The 16,096-nt window shown below is 48.8% G+C and overlaps 1 protein-coding gene across 1 annotated transcript in view; it reads right to left on the bottom strand.

Annotated features, from left to right (window-relative positions):
• Window positions 1–575: 575 nt before the first annotated feature.
• Window positions 576–16,096, bottom strand: part of ATP6V0C (ATPase H+ transporting V0 subunit c) — a 31,251-nt gene continuing 15,730 nt past the window's right edge. Inside the window, exons 2-3 of the mRNA XM_085863117.1 lie at window positions 15,380–15,563; window positions 576–1,510 (exon numbers count right to left, since the gene is read on the bottom strand). Coding sequence (XP_085719243.1) covers window positions 1,306–1,510; window positions 15,380–15,563 — 389 coding nt within the window. The 3' untranslated portion in view covers window positions 576–1,305. The remainder of the gene's footprint in view (window positions 1,511–15,379; window positions 15,564–16,096) is intronic.

A 16,096-nucleotide genomic window follows, 5' to 3' on the forward strand; every position in this document is an offset into this window, starting at 1 on the left:
GTGCCAACATTTCCTAGGGTACTGGGTACCAGCGATGCATTTCTGAAGAAAATTTTCCATGCCTGTAACCCTTTAAATGCTGATTGTCAAGCAAGGAAGCAGCACGTACAATTTTTAAAGTCATTGGTATGACTCGACCGGAGTTTGAACAGCCGACCTCAGATACTCTAACCATTACACCATCGGAGTCGATGAATAAAAACATGGGCAACTGGAAGGGCACGTACCTTCGCCATGCAATGCCTGAACCAATAAAACACAAGGAGCCCAATGCAGTTTTGAAATATGATGCAATTTATCATTTTTGGCCCAATCTCAATGGTGAAGAAATCACCTTGAAAATTAAACAATTCTCGTATCCAGATCTTCACCAAAATCGAATCAGTTCGTACTTACAACTCACCCAATCTGTCCCCAACTTGGAGACATCCTACATACAAACAGACAAGAATGGAAAATAAAATAAAACTCCTTCCACCTTCAGAGGCTGAGGTAATAACCACAAACCTGATGGGAGGAGGGAGGAGGAGGGTGAGGGAGAAGAGGGAGAGGGATTCAACAAAATAAGCTGGACGAACATTTTAAAGGTACATTTATTGATCAATGGGTTAACATCACTGATGAGCACCACACCGTACAGCATTCACAAGGTAAGATGGATGTCGATACCTCAACATTCAGCTTTTCAATCGACAGGGCTTGCCACTGCAGCTTCATTTCAACGTCCTGGTTTATTTTATACATCAAATAAAACGAGTAATTTATCATGGGTGTAGCAGATCATGGCAAGAAAAAAGACAAAAAAAAAAAACACATGACGGAATTTTTTTTTTTTTTTTCAAGAGCCCGAAAGTGAAAACTTCACTACATTGATGCAAAGCATAAAGCATCGACTTTAGACAGCAGTTTGAACAAGATAAACATGAAGAAATTTACACCGCATCAAAAACGATGACAAAAAAGTTAAATAACTCTCACACAAAGGATTAAGGAGAGGGAAAAAAAATTGGGAGGAATTGAAAAGGAGCAGATTCAACATCAAGTTACCACAAATGACCATCATAAAGTTTTTTTCTATTTTTTTTTTTAAAAATCAAAGAAAATAACCACCCAAAAACAACAGCCATTTAAGATTTCTCAACTGCCTCAATTGAAGGATTCAGGGACAGGAAATGTGTGAAGGGAAAGACAGACACAGGGAGGAAACAGAGGGGTGGACAGAGGGCCATGCTGGCAAGTCGAAGGTGTATTCTCCTCGGCTTCAGACAACACCATTGTGGCTCTGACTGTGTTCCTCGGTGCCTTTCACTTGGTTGACAAGATGAGGGCAACTATGAGGCCGTAAAGGCCAAGAACTTCAGCGAAGATGAGAATCAAAATCATGCCGACGAAGAGGCGAGGTTGTTGAGCCGTACCGCGCACGCCTGCGTCGCCGACGATGCCGATGGCGAAGCCTGCTGCCAGGCCACTCAGGCCAACACTCAGTCCGGCGCCCAGCTGCAAGAAGCTCCTGAAAAGACAAAGGAGTTATGAGGGGATCTATATCAGCTCCTAATATTCTTATCCTGAGAACACCAAACTTTTACTGTCAGACCAGAAAAGTTTGTAAATAGGGGAGAGTTGCAAGTCAGGAAAATATTTGTGCAAAGTCCATCTCCTCCCCCTTACAAGTTCAATGCAATAATTAAAAATGCCTCACAGCATCCAAATCTTTTTCTACAAAGGTTGAAGAAAAAATATGTTGTAAGTGGACTACCGTTGATGCAGTTTCTTTTACGCCACCTTATTTAACAGGTTACATAGGTCCGTCATGCCTGTTTGTGCCCTTTGTAACATTCCTGATTGGAATGATTTTCTATTTTGTTTGACTACCAAAATGTAGTTATGGATTTTAGAATCCGGTTTGATGAATGCATCCACACATCCAGGTCCTCAGACAGTTATTTCCTTAAATGCATGTTCAGATTAGCCCCATCCCCATGTCTAATGGGATCTTAAATGTGATGGGTGAGAAGGGTAAAGGATAGATCCCCTCTCTTTTGGGAAGGTTTTTTTTTTGTTTTTTGTTTTTTAATTTATGACAGACTCGGACACGTTCATTTTTCTCACGAGCTCTGAAGCCAGCCCTCATTTTTCCTCAGCAACATTCTCTGCGTGAGCTCCGACGCCCGCCTTTTTTGAGAGCGCACGGGTCGTCATGGTAACCGTGCCCCAGTGGGGTGGTGTGAGTTTGGGGCGGACGGCACGGGATATAAAAATGAGTGAGAGAAAGTGTGAGGTACGTTCTGTGAGGAGAGACGTTCTGAGAGATAAAAAAAAAAAGTGAGGAAAAAGCGAAACAGATACGTTCTGAAGAGAAAGAGATACGTTCTAAAAAAAGTGAGGAGAGAAAGGAGGGGAAAAAGCATTCTGAAGAGAAAAAGTGAGAGAGGAAAAGCGAAAGGAGAGAGGAAAAAGCAAAGGGCGAGAGAAGCGACCAAGAAGTGGGTGTCTGACTAGCGCCGACGAGACAATTTGCCCTTCTGAGTGCTTCAGCAAGCGAGCGTGTGGGTGTGAGCAGCGCCGCCAAGTGAGACACGGGTCGATCACCAACAATACCAGGGTCTAAATCCACGACGGACGATTTGGTGCCCTCCAGACGTCGACTGGCATTCAAGGCTGCCCCGCGAGAGGGTGCACGGCAAAGCTGGGTGCTGACAACGGACGTGACATGCATGCACGCATTTTCAGGACGTTTTCGCTTCACGGACGACTTTCTGGTGAGCGAGACGATTCTCCCCCCTCGCCTCACGCTGAATGATCTGCTGGGTACCCTTGTCTGCGTATAACTGCAAGTCAACTCCCGATAAGCATCTGCTCTTTATCTCTTTACCTGCATTTTGATTGATTTTGCTTTGAAATTCATTCTTCATTTACCTCACATAAATAAAAATAACCTTTTATTTGCTATTTTATTATTAATAAATTATTTGTCGATTTCCAATCTCTCAGTGTTTGTCCTTTTCTTCTATTGGTCGAGCATTGTTCGAACCGAGATGGACTGGGAGGAAATTACTACAGATTTGACCAAAAAATCGTCAACACGCACCAGCGGTTAAAATGCTCGGTCACCCTAATTAAAATCTAATCAGATAATATTGGTGCTTTGCCGAGGGTGCGCTCCCGCTCAGGTAACCACGTGACCTCTAGTTAAACGGAATAATTAGACGGTGGACACTGGAAGTCGTGGTTGACTGGGTGGCGTTCGTGGTTTTAAAACAACCCACTGTACCATAGCGTTAATCGTGAGCGGTGGCCCCAGGTCCGGCTCGACCGAGGACAACCGGGGATTAATCCACGAATAACATGCTGGTATCTCGGTATCTGTGGCCACAACTATATATATATATATATATATATATTTATATATATATATATATATATATATATATATATATATATATATATATATATATATATATATATATATATATATATATATATATTTATATATATTGTTACGGGGCCGGGGGTCGGCCGCCAACAGACCGCTCTGACGGAGCTGCAAGTCGAGTCGGCTCGACCCATCGCCCGGGATAAGTCAGAGTCGACGGGTCCTTTTACAAGAACCGAAATACGCCAATGGGCAGATCACGTGGGGTCGGGTCGATTGCCAATCTTCAATGTACCTAAATACCCACGTGATTCAACGACCAGGGTATTCCACCCTCGACGGAACTCATACGGAACAAACCGCTGAGGCGAGCCTGTCCCGTGCGTGATTCCGAGCGGCTTAATCGCCGAGAAATGTCGGTCCAAATGTCCCCCTTTTACGGCAAACCAACGGATTTCCAACTACCAACACACGAAATGCTCAGTCAATGAAAGAATCGACACGACGAGCTGAAAACATTTAACAATTGGGGTATTTATTAATAATAATGGGGAACGAGGGAAGCATGTAAGAGCAGAACGATTCCGACTATACGAAATGCAATGCAAAGATTTACAGCACACAAAGCACAACAATTTCCTACTTATTAGACGAGCCCACGGATACACACACCCAATAAATGGTGGCTGAGGCCTTTAATAACGAGCTCCAGCTCGGAGGACAGGTGAGCTGAAACCCAGAACCTATCTCGAACCTCTCCACCTCGTGTGATCTTCAAGTTGTTCGGACCCGGGCACCAGCGAGAGCGAGCTGGATCCAATCGCAGTGAGCCGCGATCCTTCCCGAGCTCCCGCGAATCCTCCCGTGCTTCTCAACACGTGCTGGTGAGACGAGGCACCGATCCTTCCTGTCGATGAGTCGCTTCCCCGAGGAACCACCTCCAAGAAGAGGTCGATGAGTCGCACTAAGCCGGGAACCAAATGGAGAACAAAGAGCTCCACCAACCAAGAAAAGAAGAAGAAGAAGCCACCATTCGCAGGTCGAGCCAAGAAATCGGCTCAACTTTCTTCCAAACAAAGCAGCTCTCCAAAAAGCCTGCTGAACATAGCAGCCTGCTGAACATGCTGAACCGAGCCAAGCAGGACCCGAAGCTCTGCTGAACAACTCCTCTGCAGAAGCAAAAAGTTTCCGAAGGTCTCAACCCTAACCCAAGCCAAACAGGACCCGAAGGTCTGATGAATGACCACCCTGCCACTCCCACTCCATGTAAGAAAGGATCTCCTCTTATCCTTTTCCGCCCCCCTCTCCCGCGCCCGGCGTGGCTCATGCCCTCGTGATCCATCCCCCGCTCAACCATGGGTGGGAGGGAGCGAGTTGTTGACGTCATGAATCATGGGACGGAAGGGTTCTTCTTCCTCTTCGCAGAAGAGGGGGAGGGACGTCTCCATTGTTCGCTCCCTAACTATTAAATCGATCCGCCACGCATCTAATCGATTTCTGAACATTTAAACAATGGAAGGTGAGCTATCGAGGGAACAAGCACTTAGACATAGCTGATTAAAGGAACCTGTATGTTGTGTGCAATCGAATTCCAAATTCGTAACAATAGAAATATATATATATATATATATATATATATATATATATATATATATATATATATATATATATATATATATATATATATATATATATATATATATATATATATATATATATATATATATTATACTATACTGTTACGGCTGTGGAAATTTTGCAATACACCAGAAAGGTCCTCAGGTGAGATATATCGATAAGTTTATGTGTAGTTAGTTCGTCCACACCCGTTGTTTAGAGGGATTATGTGCGATTCATCTGGGCTGCGACGCTTTGAGTTAGCCATTTTTCTTTACCTGTCGTTATTTTGGAACAACCACGCCATCTCAACAACCACGCCATCCACACCACAACGCCACAAAAGGAGCAAGGAAACCAGCCCCACCCCAATTTCTCCTCCAGAAAACAAGTTTGACGGTTGGAAACCAGCCCCACCCCAATTTCTCCTCCGGTAAACAAGTTTGACGGTTGGAAACCAGCCCCACCCCAATTTCTCCTCCGGTAAACAAGTTTGACGGTTGGAAACCAACTCCTGCCCCAATTTCTCTGGAATGTTCCTCCCCCCACCCAAGCGCCGCAAAGGGCGGGGTGGGCACAGGAGAAATAAAAGGGCAAGAGGAGCGCCTGGAAAAGCACGCGGATAGCAGAGACTTGGGGCAGTCGTGTGAAAGTCTTGGTCGTCGTGGTCTTGGTCCAAGTCTTCGTCATAGACAGACTTGGGGCAGTCGGGTGGAAGTCTTGTCCTGGTGGTTGTGGGGAGAAGGCGTCACGACCTGCCCACCGTTGCAAGACCCGAGATCAGACGCGGCTGTCCTCGTGGCCGTGGGGAGAGGGCGTCATGACCTGCCCACCGTTGCACCACGAGGGTGCAGGTAAGGTAAGAGTGTGTAGTGGGGATGTAGCTTAGCTACGTAGTGTTAAAAGGAACGTGTTGTAGTGCAAGGGATGACGAGGGAGCATGAGGTCGTTAGGGGATGTAGTGAGAGGAATGGCAGAGTTCAGCGATATAGTGAAATGGAATGTAAAATGTACATGTTGAGTGAGTGAGGCCAGCGGGTCTGTATATATGGAGCGAATGTGGTATGCATGGTGCGATGAGGGATTGGGGGAGGAGTGACTCCTACCCAAGGGACCCCGGGGTCAGCGTAATGCGAGTTAGGGGGTTATTCAAATTGACAAAATGGAGGTCGTTTTGCTGTTGGTGGGAATGTAGGCTCAAAACCCGTTTGGAGGGGTGCAGGAGCCCTGTTGACTGGCTGGGAGCGTGGCTGCGAATGGTGAGTATCGCTGAGTCGGTACCCCGGGCACGTCGGCCATGGTAGGCTAAGGGCCCATGGGGGGCCGGGATAGCGTAGTGGGCACGGGTGACCCGCTGATGCGGGGCCCGGGGCGCCATAGGCCGCGTGGGCAGTGCGTGGACACGGGCGACCCTCGGAAAGGGGCCCAAGGACGCCAGCCTGCCACGTGAGCGTTTCAGGGGAGTCGACATTGAGGGCACTCCCCGGTGTTTAGGGAGCTGGTAGGCTCGGAAGCAGTGTAGTGTCCAGGGGTGCCATCGTTGGGGAATCGGCAGAGGGCAGTTCCTGCCAAGGGAGCCACGCGTCCCAGCCATGAGACCGTGTGAGGGCACGGGAGGAAAATTGGAGGGCGAGGCCAGAAATTGTGAGGACACTAACACAGGCGACGGGAATCTGGGTTGTTAGAAACGATAGTTTAAGCAAGAGGCGCTTGTTGGAAGCCCTGGGGTAGTTCAAAAAGTTAAATGGATAGGGTCGATGAGGAAGTGTACCCCTCCGCACCAACCATCCCTTCGCTCTCGTTGTGGGCCGCTGGACCCACTCTGGGCAGATCGCTGAAGTCCTAGGAAGCCATCTTGAGGCTTGAGTTGGGCCTCGACACAGGACACTAGTCCTCCCTTACTCTCCCTTATTCCCCTCCAGGAAGGGAACGTAGGGGTTGGGAGTAGGCAAGGAGACGATAGGTTAGTCGAACAAGGACGATAAAGGGGGTTAGGAGACAAATTCATAGTGGGGGAAATAAAAGTGTAAAAAAAAAAAAAAAGTTGGGGCTAAATTGGGTTTTGACAAATTAAGGGGGTGGGTATGGACAGAGACAGGCAAAGGTGATAGGTTGGGAAGGAGACAGTAGGTAGGTCCGAGCCCACCCTCCGAGTGGCCAGCACCACCGCACTCCCTCCACCAAAAGGCAAAGGCTGGCCAACTTCATCGGCTGGCTGTTTACTGCAAGGCCTGTGCCGGTCGGATCGTCTGACGGCTGTTTTTGCTTCAAGGCCTGTGCCGGTCGGATCGTCTGCCATCTATGTTTGCAGCAGCGGCCCTGTTTTGCCATGCCTTGCCTGCACACCTTTGCCATCTATGCCTCCTGCCCTCGTCATCTTTTGCATCCCCCCCACCCCCCCTTGTTCATTGCCATGTGTGCCAGGATCGTTGCGCAGTTTGCGAGGACTGCCCTGTTGGCAGCTACAACACGGGCCTGCAGTGGTGGCCCGTGCACAGTGTTTGCATCCATCCATCCATCCATCCGTTGTGTTCATTGCGTGTGCCACTTGAGCTGGCACGGAGACTGCGTTGCGCAGCTCATGCGCCGTTGCATTCATTGCGTGTGCCACTTGAGCTGGCACGGAGACTGCGTTTGCGCAGCTCATGCGCCGTTATGTTCACTGCGTCCATGTTAAAAGGAGGAGGGTCCTGGACTGCGTTTGAGCAGCCAGCCACGTTCCTTCCCTGTCACCTGCATTACTTGAGCCAGAGACTGCGTGCGAGCAGCCTGGATCCCTGCTGACTTTTGTTTTTCTCTTTGCAGAGTCCATTGATCCTGGGCCATGAAATTGTGTAAATTTGTAAGTTAAGGTTAAGTTGTTAAGTTGTGAATTGAAAATATGAGTGCGCCCACAGCATGTGAGTCTTCGCGCCAGCAATTTATTTAAGTCGTCTGTATGAGTGGGTTTGTTTAGTTAGTTACTCAGCCCATAGGTTATTTATTTTGGGGACACGAATACCATGAATGTCGCACTCAGGGATCTGAAGGTAAAACGTACTCGGGGAGAACTACACATGATGGCACACGAAAATTTGACGACTCGGGACGAGTCTGTAAAAAGGGGAGGGGGTAGTGTTACGGCTGTGGAAATTTGCAATACACCAGAAAGGTCCTCAGGTTAGATATATCGTTAAATTCATGTGTAGTTAGTCCACACCCGTTGTTTAGAGGGAATATGTGCGATTCATCCGGGCTGCGACGCTTTGAGTTAGCCATTTTTCTTTACCTGTCGTTATTTTGGAACAACCACGCCATCTCAACAACCACGCCATCCACACCACAACGCCACTAAAGGAGCAATGAAGCCAGCCCCACCCCAATTTCTCCTTCGGTAAACAAGTTTGACGGTTGGAAACCAACTCCCGCACCAATTTCTCTGGAATGTTCCTTCCACCCACGCGCCGCGAAGGGCAGGGCGGGCGCAGGAGAAATAAAAGGGCAAGAGGAGCACCTGGAAAAGCACGCGGACAGCAGAGACTTGGGGCAGTCGTGTGGATGTCTCGGTAGTGGTGGTCTTGGTCCAAGTCTGTCGTGGTCCAAGTCTTCGTCGTAGACAGACTTGGGGCAGTCGGGTGGAAGTCTTGTCCTTGTGGTCATGGGGAGAAGGCGTCACGACCTGCCCACCGTTGCAAGGCCCGAGATCAGGCGCGGCTGTCCTAGTGGCCGTGGGGAGAAGGCGTCATGACCTGCCCACCGTTGCAAGGCCCGAGAACAGGCGCGGCTGTCCAAGTTGCCGTGGGGACAAGACGTCGCGACCTGCCCACCGTCGCACCACGAGGGTGCGGGTAAGACCCTTCAGTCTCGTAGGCATTTTTGGTCATCCACGGCCCACGACCATAAAGGTCTACGGACCCAGTCTACCCCCTTGCCTGTGAGGGAGGTCTTTTTGTTTTTGTATGCATGCTGTGGCGCCGTGTCCTGCCAAGTAGAAACTGTGTAAGTGCTTGTAAATAATAATTATAGTCAGTCGTATTGCTTTTGCATTCTATTGGTTGCTTGTATATTGCATGATTCCTTGCTTGTGTTGCGTGTGCAATATGTGCTTTGTAATAAATGTCCTTGTGTGAAATGTATCCCGTTCGTCATCTCTTTCCACATTGAAAGTGCCATTTTGCATCCCGTAAGGGATTGGTAGTGGGTTTAGACACCCAGTAAATAATCTCAACCGTCGAGGTCGGCGATAACTCGGCTCGGTTATCCCTGCAGCACGGAACGAGCCGCTTAAGCGGTTCGTGTCCGGAGTCGACCTGCGGTGTGGTACAACTCCTCTGTACGCTACCGGCACGGGTACCTAGGTATATCGACATTCGGCGATTCACCCTATTCCACGCGGGTAGAATGCGGACTGGGTTGTGGTGAGGTTAAACCCCCACCCGTGGCTCGCTCCTTGGCGGTAGTTCCAAGAGGGTCACGACTGAATTGTCCGTTCCGGTGGGCGACGCGTCGCGATTTGAGTTACATGGCCGATCGCACGCCGGGCGGGCGAAATTCGTAACAATACATATAGTAACAGGTCTAGCGGTTAAGTTAATCCCACAATCCAAATTGTGGTGACGGGCAGTTAACACAGTCCGCTCGGAGAGCTGAACAGTTTTCCTTCAGAGGTTGACATGTTGATCCACAAAGATAACACACGCGGGAGGGGTAGGGCACGGCACTGGCGGAGCGACAGAGGCAGAGAGGGGTTTTACTCGAACCCCACAAGAAATACATGGACGCATCAACTTAAAATAAATGCAGGAATTTAATGATAATATAAATATTTACAAGGGAATAATGCAAAATGCAATAATAAAGGTGAGATGAATTCAACCTAAAGTCAAGGCATCTCCACACACAGACAAAAGGAAAACGAAATAAAAGAAAATGCTCCCTTTATTTTGGCACTTCGCTTGTCCAGAGATGGTCTCTGTGGAACTTTGGAAGAGGCGCTTCGTCCTGCACGTGTAGACGCACCCAAAATGGTGCCAAGCAGCTCTCTCGCAGCGGGAAAAACATACGTCAGGCAGTTCGTGAGTTGTATTCAACACCAGGGCTCAGAGACCACCGTGCAACTTCTTCGTCTATCGTGCTTGCCAATACACGGCACTGCAGAATGACGCCGTCCCCTTCGGTGACATACACGAGGCTTCGAGGTCCATCTCACGACCTAACCAAGAGCCAATGGCCAGCGTCTTGCTCCACCACGCGAGCCAATTTGATTCAGCATGAACATGAGAATCGCACAGTCTTCTTCATGCGTCGAAGGAAAGCCATTTTGTCATGCCAAAAGGAGAGCAAAGCAAGATCCTCTATCCGAGCCACGTTATCTCTCTCGACCGCGTGCGTCCCTTACTCCTAACTCGTGCATTCGCTTCCTATCTCTCTCGACGTCACACCAAACAACCGTTCCACCTCTGGGATGTGGCTTGCTCACACCAAACCCGGGAAGGCGGGGCTTCTGTCTGCTCGGCACACCTGGCTCGCTTGTTGTTATCGTTGTGGCGATTATAAAAACGCACTTCCTGGTTGGCTTGTAAATGCAAAAAACGTAGGAATAAGTCACAGTGGGCAAACACAGACTGAGGGAACTTATCCTTAATCCCAATCGAATTAAATCTGCACCACCCCCCATATGGTGATACGTAACACTCAAGCTCACAGTTTCCCGACTTAATTACATCGAGATGTCTCGGACACGTCCATGGAGCAAACAACTCAATTTCATCCGAACTTTCCAATTAAATCCCTCCATCTACCCCCACACCCGCAACAATATATTCCTGCCTTCCACATAGTTGTAGTACGTTGCGAGCCACCATGTTAGGGTGGCACCATGGGTGGCAGGGTTCTTTTCCTGCCGTTTGTTGCATTATTCCCACTGAGCTTCATATACAGCAATTCCTCGTTTAATGCAGTATTTGCGTTCCGAGAATTCACTGCTTTATCTGAAAATGTGTAAAACGAAAGCAATTTTCCCACAAGAAATAATGTAATCTGTGGAGGTTGTGTGTCAGGATGTGGGTGGGTGGGGAAGACAGACAGAAAGACAGCGAGACAGTCACTTGTGCATTTAAATAAAATTTAATGAAACTTCACCAACCTATGTTAAATGCTGCTTGCAGTAATGGAGGTGCAGGGGTGATGGTGTGGAGTTAAAGGGAAGGAAGGTGCAGGGTCATTAACATCTGATGCAGTAAATCACTTTAACCTGACTTGCAGTTAATCAACTTGCAGCTAATGTGACTCACTTTCTTTGCAGTAATGACAAAACATTGAGCACTTGGTTTGATTTTTAATCGGCATTTGCACGCATCATTCATTCGTAAGGTGGATTCCGTCAGTCCAAGTGCTCAGCAAATGTTCACTGCTCTTATTGCTCGATAATTTCAAATGTCACCTCCATTTAAATAGCTTCCCTTTGTTTCTTTGGCACAGAGGCACTCGTCAATCCCTGACCAGTCATGGTGTCGAAGGGTGCACAAGATAGTACGTGCGAAGTTTAGCTGGAGGTTTTGACTTTTGATGCTGACCACACACTGGCCTAGCATCCCACAGCCCATCTCCGACTCGTTCGGTCAGCATGGAGTGATAGTGGGATACGTTTCAGATGCTTATATCAAAGGATACAGTCAGTGTAAACTCAAAGAAACCATGTTACATATCTGACTGCATCTGTGTGAGGTAAACACAAGTACAGATTAAAATTTCCCCACAAGAAACAGGGTGCAGGGCACAGCGTGCGCGGAACGAACAGTGCACACGGCACGAATGGCAGATTCAGCTGCGGGGCCGACAAGAGACGCCCCATATGCGAGAAGAGCGTATGAATGGTCACAATGTGGCTTCTGGGTGTGCGTCAGGCCCAAGTGAAAGCATGAAAAAAAATCACGAGACAACCCGTATGCACAAGTGGTTTAAGAATGTCCCACGGTACGAGGGTGGGTGTGTGAAAGGATGCGAGGCAGTCCCGTATACGTGCGACGTCTGTGGAAGTTCCACAGCACGAATGGTGGACGTGGCAAACATGGCTTGGTTTGCCATGGAGAAATAAATAAATTGAGATTTAAAAGCAAAAAAATATATACTGTACAATCTAACCTTTTCCTGAGGCATATTATATCTAATGCTGGCGACAAGCTTTCACTAATGTTCTGCAGTAACCACCTGATCTGAGGGTCGCTGCAGATGCTGACTTGACACAAGGGGGAGCTCTAGCTACCTACCATCACAAGGAGGAAAGTTTTTTTTTTTTTTCTTCTTTTGTTTAATGTTTGTTTGTTTTTGAAATAGCAGCCATATTTTAATATCGGCTGATATATCAAGTTCAAAAGACAACATTCCACTAAAATAAAGTCGCTCCTCGATCATCGATGATGTCCTTCCCAAAGAGTAGGTGAGTTATCGCCAACACTATGAACAAATTCCTGCCCTAACCAGCAGAGGGTATTATATCAGCGGCACAGCCACTCCCTCAATCAATGATGTTACCACACAGCCTTATGCTGCATATCAGGTATGGGAGCATGTGCCAGAACAGCACGTCGCTGCGTCCACTTTCCGCCGGTACTCCAGGGGCCTCCGTCTGGCCATCCCCCAGGCAGATGCCAGGCCCATCCCCATCTCCTTGAGATGATGGTCAACCTGTTGCAACCATGAGGCACGTGGTCAACCCACTGGCCTCCTCCACTCATGAGACTCCCTCGCTGAGAGAATCTGGTGAGCAGGATCAGAGTCAGGAAAACGAGCCACATGTCCATACAGCCGCAACTGACGCTCACGGACTATGCAGGTAACAAATCTCATCCGAGTCTCTCTCAGCAACCGCTCGTTGGACACAAAATCCGACCAGCGATAGCCAAGGATTCTCCGAAGAGACCTGGTACCAAAGGAATTAAGTCTCCGTCTCAGATCCTTGGTCAGAGTCCAAGTCTCGCACCCATAGAGCAAGACTGGAAGTACCAAGGACCTGAAGACTCGGACTTTCGTCCTCCCGCACAGGTACCGGCAGCGCCACACCCCATGATCCAGTGAGTCCATGACTCCCCAGGCCCGACCCAGACGTCTATTGACCTCTGACTCGCAGCCAGCAGAGACATGAATATCACTGCCAAGGTAAGTGAATCTCTCCACGACCTCAACATCCTCACCACAAACAGACACAGACAGGACAGCAGCATCCAAGATGTCACCGAAAGCCTGGATCTTAGTTTTGACCCAAGAAACCCGTAATCCCAACGGCTCCGACTCCTCATTCAGCACCTCGAGGGCCCCCAAGAGGATGTCTAAAGTCTCCGCAAAGATGACTGCATCATCTGCAAAGTCAAGGTCCGAGATCTTGACATTCCCAAATGACGCACCGCAACTTGATCTCTCCGACATCCTCCCTAGAATCCAGTCCATACAAGTGCTGAAAAGTGTGGGAGCAAGTACACACCCCTGACGAACTCCAGTAACAGCTGGAAATAAGTCAGAGATGGTACCACCACACTTCACAGCACTCTCAGTACCAGAGTAGAGTTCAGACATCAGATCGATCAGTTTTGGTGGCACCCCACGAAGACCAAGAATCCTCCAGAGGACGTCCCGATTCACTGAATCGAACGCTTTACAGAGATCAACATAGGCTGCAAGCAGCCCCTGCCGAAACTCTCGTCTGCGTTCGGTGAGGACACGAAGTGCAAGGATACGGTCAATCGTTGACCTCTTTGGTGTAAAGCCTGACTGCTCTGGACGCTGGTGCTCAAGCAGATGATGGCGAACCCTATCGAGAATTATCCGAGCAAAGACCTTGCCCGGCACTGAGAGCAGCGTCACCCCTCGGTAGTTGTTGCAGTCTTGGCGATCACCCTTCCCTTTCCAGAGAGGGACAACAAGGCCCCTCTTCCAGTCAGTTGGGATGATGCCTGTGTTCCAGGCAGAGCACAAAACTGCATGCAACGACACGAGTGCAGCATTTCCACCAGCCTTGAGAAGTTCGGCATGGATGCCACAGATCCCTGGAGCTTTGCCCCGTTTCAACTGGTTCACCGCAGCCCGTGTTTCCACAAGCGTAGGTGGACCACAGTTGATTCGAGGGTCAGCAACAGGGATTGTAACACCCTTGACGTCCAACTCGACAGTTGGGGGATCAGCCTGGTACAACCGCTCAAAGTAACCGGCCCAGCGGGCCTTCACTTCGGACTCCTCTGTCAAGAGCCTACCACTCTCTGCTCGAACTGTAGTGCTCCGAGGGATGGGCTTGGATGAACGTAATGCGCGAATTCCCCTGTAAGCGGGACGAGAATCACCTGTCCACAGGTGATGCTCTACCCCCTCACAGATTCCTCGCACATAGGCCTCCTTGTCCACCCTCAGTGCACGTACAGTTTTACGCCTCAGCTCCCTGAACAGCTCAGCTCTGCCATTCAGCCTGGCCCTGCGACTCTGGTCAATGGTATCCAGTGTCCCTTGAGAGACAAAATTCTTCTTTGCCCTGCGGTGAGCTCCAAGGCATCCACCGGCAACATCAAGGACGGTGGTCTTGAAGGCGCTCCACAACTCTTCAGGACCCCCAAAGCACCCAGACCCCCCAAGTGTCCACTCAGCCTGTTTGCAAACTCCTCAGCTACTCTCTCATCCCTGAGCTTGGCAACATCCAGCCTCGGCTGGGATGGTACCATTCTCCAGGATTTAAGGTGCAGCTTTAGAGTTGCTACAACAAGCCTGTGGTCAGTATTGAGGAACTGAGCACTCCGGTAGACCCTGCAGTTCTGGATCATCCTCCAACGACCGTCAATGAGGACATGGTCAATCTCCTTTGCCACACCACCAGCGTTGGAATACCAAGTCCAGCGATGAGCTTGTGGGCGCTGAAACCATGAACCAGCCACCCTAAGTCCATGACTTCTTGCAAAGTCAAGGAACTTAGTGCTATTCTGGTTCATAGTTCCTGACCCATGGGGACCAACACACACCTCATAACCGTCCCTATCAGTTCCAGTCGATGCATTGAAATCCCCCAAGACTAGAAGTGTATCTCGTCTGGGGCACTGATCAACCACAGACTCGAGTGTGGCGTAGAATGCATCCTTCACGGTGAGATCACTCACCTCAGTCGGAGCATAAACAGAGACCAGGGAAATGACACCTAAGGAGTGACGAATCCTTAATCTCATAATACGCTCGTTGACCGGTGTTACCTCAATTATCATTGGGGTCAGCTTATTGGACACAGCTACAGCAACTCCTTGGGTATGGTAACCATCAGAGCGACCAGACCAATAGTAGGTGTAACCACCCACCATATGCTGCATATGAACGACCAAATTTAAAAAAAAATAAAAAATAAACATAGCAAGGCAAAAGGGATCACTCCAAATTACTCACTTGAACAAGGTGATATCTGCACTCAGACCGTTAGCAATCAGTACAGCTACGACGAGTCCATAGATGGCGATGATACCAGCCATGACGACTGGGATTATGGATTTCATGATGAGCTCCGGCCGCATCACAGACATTGCTGCAATTCCCGTGCCACTCTTGGCAGTACCATACGCTGCACCCAGTGCTGAAGAACAACACACACAGACAAACACCATCAAAACAACTTGAAAACCAGCAGTAACACTTTTAGTCAGAGTTTAGGCCAATGAGGTTCACAACACCGAGAGCATTTTTGGGGGGAACAACGCAAACATCCAAAGCAACCAGCAAAGTGAACTTTGCATGCCTCTCGTAATCACAAAACACCAACCAGCTCAATGCTCCACTTTAAGATGGTGAGCTCTCACTGAAACTCACTAGACTGAAACAATATTGTTGCGAATCTGGAAACTTACAGCACTCAACATTCAGGTCCTATAGAACAGTTATATCGGTATGTGTTTTAGTTAGGGTCTCTGTCCCTTGGTTAGTGGGTGAATAAATGTTCATGCGCTGTGAAGTTATTTTGATAGTCAGGGTTTCCTTTTATTTTTACAACACCAACGAAAACCCTCTGCTCCTGGCATTCTCCGCACGCTCGCTTGGGCACTCCAAGTTATGGAATGCAACATGCCCCACCCACCGATTCACTTGGCGGCACGCCGAGTAGGGGAAAGG

This window comes from Eptatretus burgeri, chromosome 17 (genome assembly GCF_056783735.1).
Source record: "Eptatretus burgeri isolate ZD-2024b chromosome 17, Ebu_testis_v1, whole genome shotgun sequence".
Lineage (NCBI taxonomy): Eukaryota > Metazoa > Chordata > Myxini > Myxiniformes > Myxinidae > Eptatretus > Eptatretus burgeri.